The 8,227-nt window shown below is 41.5% G+C and overlaps 1 protein-coding gene across 1 annotated transcript; it reads right to left on the bottom strand.

The window, feature by feature from the left end:
* Nucleotides 1-74: 74 nt before the first annotated feature.
* Nucleotides 75-4,538, bottom strand: swi5 (SWI5 homologous recombination repair protein). The gene is made up of 5 exons (XM_076079415.1): nucleotides 4,420-4,538; nucleotides 4,222-4,270; nucleotides 4,019-4,122; nucleotides 3,656-3,750; nucleotides 75-618 (listed from the first exon to the last, which is right to left on the bottom strand). The coding sequence occupies exons 1-5, from the start codon at nucleotides 4,503-4,505 to the stop codon at nucleotides 554-556; spliced, it is 399 nt and encodes a 132-aa protein (XP_075935530.1). The 5' UTR covers nucleotides 4,506-4,538; the 3' UTR covers nucleotides 75-553.
* Nucleotides 4,539-8,227: the final 3,689 nt, after the last annotated feature.

Genomic DNA, 8,227 nt, shown 5'->3' with positions numbered 1-8,227 from the left:
AAATGAATGCTATAACTATGATGCGTCCAACTCAATTTCCATAGTGGACAATGAGGTGACAATGCAAATTTGAACATGGTGTCTGTGGTGGTCTGACAGACTTATTTATTACATGTTATCGTCAGCTTACAAAGCATCATGTACCAAGAGCTAGTGCATTTCATTTTACACTTTAAGATAACACTCCAGCATTCCCTCTTTTTTTTGGTAATAACCAACCAGAGTCAGAAAAGTAATAAACACTCATGCAGCCATCATCCAAACTCTAGTTACATAAACTCAAATGTCAAAACAGAACAAAAAAAAAGCCTGAAGTTAATGGCCTCTTAAATATCACGTCTGCAGGCAGGGCCTGCTTCATTCTCCTCGTATTATGCTCATTCTCACTTTAGAAATCTCACTCGGTAAAGAGGTGAAGACTAAATCACCACAAAAATGGGCGAACCTGTGTCTTTAGTCCAAATCAATCCTCCCATCTGAAAAGGTTCTTTGGTCTTTTCTCTCCTTGGTCTGAGGAACCATCCTCGCCACTGTCATTTCATAGGTTTTGTTTTCAGTCATCCAGCTCCAGACCAAAGTGGCTGTAGAGATCTCGTGTGGTGGCCCCCCTCACAGCAGCTGCAAGATATAGCAAAGTAAGGGTCAGGCTCCTTCAGCGGATTACAGGGTCAACTCCCTCTAGTGCCGATACACACACCAGTTGGCTTGCACTGTTTTGTACAGGGATGAACAAATCTGTAGCATTTGTTGCTACAGCATGCTAATGTAATGCACTGCTTGATGATGATAAGCGATAGCTCAGCCCTAAAGTGATGCAACAGTTTGTCCTTTGCTTAATCAAATCGTATTCATTTGGTGGGTGTGCACATGCGGTGCTGTTGAAGTAAGGGGGTTTGAAGGCCGGGAGCTAAAGAGAGGTTCATTGTTTGATGTTTTGTCAATCATCGTTGGGCCTGCGGGGCAACACTCGGGGCTTCGCTGGGTTACGGTACTGAAGGGTTTCCGTTCAAAATTGTACTTTTTCGGTCTCTTTTCTTTCACTGACATTGTTAATATCAGACCACAGTGTCAAATTAATAGATTTTGTTATATTAATTTACTGTATATAGGCAAAACTATTGTTTATAAACAGTAGAATCTGTCAGGAAAAACTGTCAACAACTAATCATTTAAAATCAACACTTTTACTGTTTATTCAAAATATGTTTGTTTTCACCACAAACTGAAAATGTAAATACAAAAACTTCATTTTATCACCTTATCCACAAAATCAACCTTTTCGTCACTTACTCTTGATAAGGCAAGTCTACATTTATATATTTTATGTATTACATGAATGACAACGGCAAATGTATCATTAGGGAAACTCCTGGATTAAATAAATAGCTCCAAACGTCTGAAAATGTACATTTAGAAGATTTGTTGGGAGATGTGACAATAGCTTTAATGCCTGAGAGACAAAGGGACAGTTGTCTTGGGGGGGGGGGGGGGGGTACTGCCTCCTCTCTCACTCTTCAGACCGCCCATCTCCTCCCTCTCAGAATAAAGTCATACAACAGCAAGTGTTTAGTGTACACTCTTTGTGAAAGTGTGTGTGTGTGTGTGTGAAAGAGAAAGAACACGATGGGGGGGGGGGGGGGGGGGGGGGGAATAGAGGATATAGCAAGTGTTTGTATTTGACAGTTTGTGAGTGTATGCATGCGTCTGCAAGACAGACAGAGATTGTAATTGTGTGTGTGAGAGGGATGTGAAAGACTGCCATTGTGACAGAGGGGAAACGCCACCTCCATTCACTAAGAGGTCATTATCATCCCGACTCTCCTCTGCACTGTACTGACCCACAATTTAAGAGATAGCAAGCGTTAAACTCACAATATATATATAAAACCAGATAGCACAGTTTTTATTAACAGACAACTGAAGTGGGAGATAAGTGACATTAAAGCATCTAAGGAATGTACGACTGATCGGTGTTGTTCCTGTGTTCATGTTCCACAAAGACCAGCAGACTAAATCAGAGGATGTCCAGATGTTATTTGACACCACACAAACAAGCATGTGCATGTAAAAGTAGGCAAAAAGTCATGTTTGTTATGATATGCGCACAGACCATAATGGGACTTGGCTATGATTCACCAAAACCTCCCTTAACAAAAGCATAATGTGTGAACTCCACACTTCCTCACCCTGACGCAGCTGCAACACATGCACACAAATATATTTTAAAAGACACACAGACTTACACTCATTGTAGCCTGTTGACTTATACTAGTGTGGGCCCAGACAGACACATCTGCAGCGTCACAGGAGTTATGACAAAAGTTGTCGGGGGGGAAGATGAGGCGTCAACACAACTTTCTGATCTCTCCGAGAAAGGAATCAGTGATTGGAGTAAAAGCGATTGTTAATTATAGCACCACAACTGATGCAATTTCAACAATATTCATATTTATGTCATCATATCACGTATGACAACAACGCTTATCAATATTAGCCAACATATTACTGGACACAGAACATGAAAGAACTCCGAGTGGCTTCGAGATAGAGTGTTAATCTAATGAAATGAAGGTTTTATAGGCAGGCCAATGTAATCTTTATGTCAACAGAATCAGCGTTGTGGGATTAAACACTGTCCGAAGTTAAACCTGGCTCTGGTTTATGATTAAGGCCTCGGAGGGAAACAGAGGCACTGCTCTGTTGCCCTCTGGTGGCTGGTTGTGTAACAACTTGACGACACTTCCCCTACAAGCAATACACAATCAGATAACAGCTTATTCAAATGTTCCTTTGATGATTTACTTTTAAATAACACTTTTAAAGTACACTCGCATTCATTTTCTCCACAGAGATAATATTTCATTGGTGCGTACCCATCAAAATACCACGAGGTATTAGACTGTGACAAACCGTGTATGACCGTGTGGTGAACACGATGTTGTCTTTGTTCATTATTTACATTCTTCTCAGCAACTTAAGTAGTTTTAAGGATGTGATGACACCTTTGTACAGTTTGTTTTCTTTGGTCCGAATCACACCAGAAAAAAAAAAAAAAAGAGACATATTGTTGTATGTCTCATCTAGTCTGTTCAGTGTTCACACTGCCGTATCATTAATGAGCCAAGAGGTTTAAAACATGACTCAACTCATTCAACAGACAGATTTGGGTAGCTGTCATCTCGCAACACTCGGGTGTGGAGAGTCTGCAAAAGAAATTGTTGAAAACGTCTCACACGATCAACTGGACTTAATCTGTCATGTGTATAAAAAAAGCCCACTGCTAACAGAGGGAGGGGAGGAGGCATCGTGTAAATGGCTGCTACATTCAGCAGACGAGTTGCGTGTATGCTGTGGGTGGTTCATGTTGCTGTCATACCGTACATTGTCCACGCCTCATTAGACTCATTCCTACACTCCCCATGTGACCGTGCATCAGAGATTAGGACGTCATTGTGGGAGTGAAAGCTCACAATAGGGTTGAATGAATCAAGCCATAAAGGATCAGCGTGAAAGTTAATGGCAAAAGCTATCCGATAAGTATATTATTTATAATCACTGTCCAGAATCTATTTTTGGACTTAATTCTACTGTTATGCACCTTTATATGCTGCTAAAAACTAGTGAATTCAAATGTCTATACAAGCATTTCTCTTACCAATACGGCCCAGGAGTGACTGTCCAATGTCTTTGATGTCATTGTATTCATGCAGCATATCAATGTGATGCTCCAGCTCCTCTACTCTGCATCCACTGGAGAAACACACACACACACACACAGTCTCACAAAAAATGTGCAAATGCTCATGCGGAGGCGCACAAACGCACACACAATACAAATAACTGAAAAAACATATCAGATTAACAAAACTATGCACAGGCAAGAAGAGCGCACATGCATTATGGGTAATTCACAGGATTATAGTGGGGATCAACACTATTGATTCACATATTTACATACTTAACCTTCAGCATACAAAGGCTAACATGCAAGAAGACAAAAGCACACAGCTGTACTCACTCAGCCTCCAGCTGTGCTATCTCTGTGTCCAGCTGCTCTCTTCTTCTCTGCAGCTCAGCTACCTCCTCTGCAGGGCTAACTTTAGCACTCTCTGTCACTTGAAGCTGTCAGGTGCAAAACAGGCAACCATGAGGCTGGGATGCACATGGAAGTATGCACGTGAGTGCGTGTGTGTGTGTGTTTTAGAGAGGGGGTTTACTTACAGGTGATTTGAAGTTGGAGTGTACTCTCTTAAACTGTGAGGAGGGAGTTCTAGGGAGAGAGGGAAGGGAACTATTGTTAAAGATAGGATGTGTTAAACTTGAGGAGACAATGTATAAAGAATAAGCAATGCCTTAAAATAATGGTATGCCCGTTGCTATCAGCTAACGTTAGCTGTTAGTGTAAGAAGCTAACGTCACCTTTTCAGTGCTCCTCTCTTCAAGTCGTTCCCCTCCGGTGTTGAAACGTGACTACAGTGAGTTTCTTCAGACTGCTCTGTGTCCATAATGTCTTTATTGTAAAAGTAAGTGTGGTATAGTTATAGTAGGAGCAGCAAATGGTCACCGAGGAAAGTAGGAAGTTCGCAATTCGCGGCTGATGGTAAACAGACTCGTGATTGGTTCTTGAAACCGAGAGGCGGGACTTCGATAGATCCACTCTTCTCGCGAGAGTTTTGGGAGACTTTACAATATTTGCATATTTAACTGATATTAACGCGAGTTCGTTCCTTCTGACACTTCTCAAACTATTAAACACTATCACTGTCCATAAACAACCAACATTTAATTGTAGTTGTATGCATAGTAATGCATCTATGTAGTTAAGAATCTGGCCTCCTGTCTACCTACCTACATTTAGAAAAGTGGGCTAAATGCCGTTTTCGTTAACATTCACAGATCCCTCTGTATGTTATATAATTACTCATCAGCACGAATAATCATATCAAATGATTGCCAAAATAAATTATATCGGCTACAAAATCAATGGTCCTATTATATGGCAATTTGACACCTAAATAACTCACAATATAGACTAATTTGTGAACATTTCAATGAAGTTTCATTAGTAAGGAATATCCGTCTTCAAGCTAAACTTAAGAGGGCTTGTGTGTCTAATTATTACAACCAGAGTCGAATCATGTGTTTGACTGGGATGTGTCAACCACGCCACTATCCTCATGACACCACCAGATGGCGACAAATTACAGTTTAAATTGACTCTTCTATTTCTGCCTTCAAAACATCTCACTGTTGATTTCCCTCACAACATACATTATTCTCCCATACTCTCTCTCTGCGTGTCTGAAACAACCCACTCCCTTGTTGACTAAGAAAAAGCTGTATAACCTGAAGGAGACGTTATGGCATACATTCATGTGAACATCTATACTGCTTCTCTGAAGTGCTCAGGTGCCACTCAGACTCATTCAAAGCCACCAGCGGTCTAAATCTAAATCGGTGGTGGATTTAAAAAAGCAAAAGGTCACGTTCAATCCACAAACACAGATGCACACACATTTTTCCAGCACATATGCACCAGTACAGTTCACAGGGAAAGCACCAAAGGAAGAGGAACACAGCAACAGATTTAGCTCTTAAAACACTCAGGGAGGGAGATACAGGGCTCATAGAGACAAGAACAGAGTGAGAATGAAAGGCAGCCAGAATGTGTATCCAGGGGAGTCGGTGTTGTGGGTGTGGAGGACATGAAATTGAGTCCATTCTGTGTTGTGTCCTCGGGATTCATTGCTTATTTATTAGTTGTTATACAGAGGCAGAGAGGGTCTGCAATGAAAAATTCAGACAGGAGGCATGGCCTTTTCTCCTTTTAGAAATCACCAGATTACACACACTGGGCGGTAATGGCTCCTGCACGCAGTCATGTGTGTGTGTGTGTGTGTGTGTGTGTGTGACAGAGAGAGGGAGAGATCTGTGGACGATGTCTATTTCTCCACAAATCTGACACAGCATTATGCATCCATGTGTGTGTGTGTGTTGCATTTTCTGAATAGCTGCTTTAGATCTCAGGCTTTTGTTAATTACGGACACATATATACATTTGTGAGCGCAGCAAATGTCACATCTGCTGTTATTGTTAATGTGAGCAAGTGTACTTTGGCCTTTAGTCTGAGGAAAGTGCTCCTTCCAAATGTGCTACCAACCTCTCAAAGCTTGGACTCACCGCCTGTGTTTATTTTAGGCAGTAATGTCCATATTGGTGGAAAGGGGTCTCAGGAACGCTGAGATAAAGGACTTAAGTACTGGCAAGGGATGTTTTGTATCCTCGTTATGCTCAAGAACACTGCTGTATGCTTTATACAAACATAATTAGAAGTAGTCAAGGGTGCAGGTGGATGAGTGAATTATTTGTTTAGTCTGACTTGTCATAGAAGGGAAAGCACAGGTGTTGCTAATAACATTAATTATGGATCTGTTGTACTCAAGTGTCCCAGTAAGTCATGGCAGTGTGACAGTGAGACAGCATGCACCGTACCAGAACCCCGAGTGTGAAGCACCTAAAGGGAATTCAGCCATCATTCATTTAGTTTTTGTGCTTTTCGTACTGTGACATGTCAAAATGTCTTGTGTCTTTTGTGTTTAGAGCAGCTCAGTCTTCATTGAGTTCATGTTTGCATTCAGAATTTTTTTATTTTTTTAAATCTTAACTTTAGGTCCATTTTCTAGCTTTTTATGAGCAAACTCCAACCATTGAGGAAGCCTGTTGGATGTGATTGGCTTGTCTGGAAAATGGTACGTTGAGGTTTGCCTCTGGTTTTATGTTTCCAAGGTGACGAATGAACTTTCATGCTCCACACATTTTTATTTTTTTGGCCTTGTTCCTTTCGATTGTGAGTGTTTTTTTGTTTGTGTTTTTTGCCCAAAATCCACACAGAAATAAGAAAGAAAACAACCACAATTTTACAGACGTCTCTAAACTTCAAGGAAATCAATTCATCTTTCACAATCTGAAGAATTTGAAATGAGTGCACAAGATGAAGGAGGTGGAAGAGGAGGCGGTGAGAAAAGTAAGTATGAGGAAAATGTGTGCAGGAGAGGAGCAAGGAATGGTAATCAGAGAAGGGAACAGGACAAGAGATTGGAACAGCGGGACAAGGAGAGGAAAGGAGGAAAGGGGGCAGGAAGCTTTGGCTTGTAATGTTGGTTGTAAGGCCTCATATCTACCATGTTCATAATTCATGGCCACTCCTCTGTACTGCATCTAAATTCCACTGCTGGGGAATTATGACCAGACACCACACACACACACACACACACACACACACACACACACACACACACACACACACACACACACACACACACACACACAAGTACTAGAGAGTTAGAGAGAGAGAGTGCACAGGGGACAGACCGGGTGAGAGAGAGAGTGAGCACGCTGCTGCAGGATGAGGGGTAGATGAGGGGGATGATTCAAAGCATGTCATAAAACATCGATACACCTCTAAAAGCCGAGCTATATGAGCTCTGCTTACACTGGAGGCGATTAGGCCTCTAAATAATTCACAAAGCATGCACAAGCGCTTACTCACACAAATACAGGACAAACTTTTATGCAAACAAATACAGAAACAGATACAAAACACACACCTCCACATACAAATGCATACTCTATGCTGTGCACCAGTACAAATCATCCATCACATTCTGGAGGGTTTGCTGGAGTGAACTTATGGGGAGAGATTGGTGTTTATATTATCTTTTCAGGCGCACCCAGAGCCTTGGTGAAGGACTCTGTGATAGAAAGCGGCTGATAGATTGTGAGGCTTTTTTGTAGTTATGAGGCAGACTCTTGCTGAGCTGGACAGTGTCAGCCGTGATGGAAGGATGCCGCCACAAACCTCCAACCTCCCTTTCACAACAACATCTCAATCAAAAACAGTATTGATTCCCACATCAGGTGTTGGTCAGTGACTGAATGTTACAGATGCCTTTACTTTTTGACAGAGCAATGAAACAAAGCAGTTGTCTCTGAGCCAGGCTACAGTATATGCTAAACGCGTTCTAGACCTCACACTGTGACGTTATCGGACAAGTAGTGGCATTACATGTAAATTATGGTGACTGTAAAGAGAATAAATAAATACATTTGCAGCCATTGCGGACGGTAATTCCCTGTTACAATGCAATTCATGTAGGAATAAATGAGAGTGTGAATGTAGCCACATCACAGATAATCCATCATGACGAGGAAGGTTTTTTTCATGTG

This window comes from Anarhichas minor, unplaced genomic scaffold (genome assembly GCF_050575085.1).
Source record: "Anarhichas minor isolate MPS153535 unplaced genomic scaffold, ASM5057508v1 ptg000073l, whole genome shotgun sequence".
NCBI lineage: Eukaryota > Metazoa > Chordata > Actinopteri > Perciformes > Anarhichadidae > Anarhichas > Anarhichas minor.
This window is presented reverse-complemented; position numbering and strand designations above follow the sequence as displayed.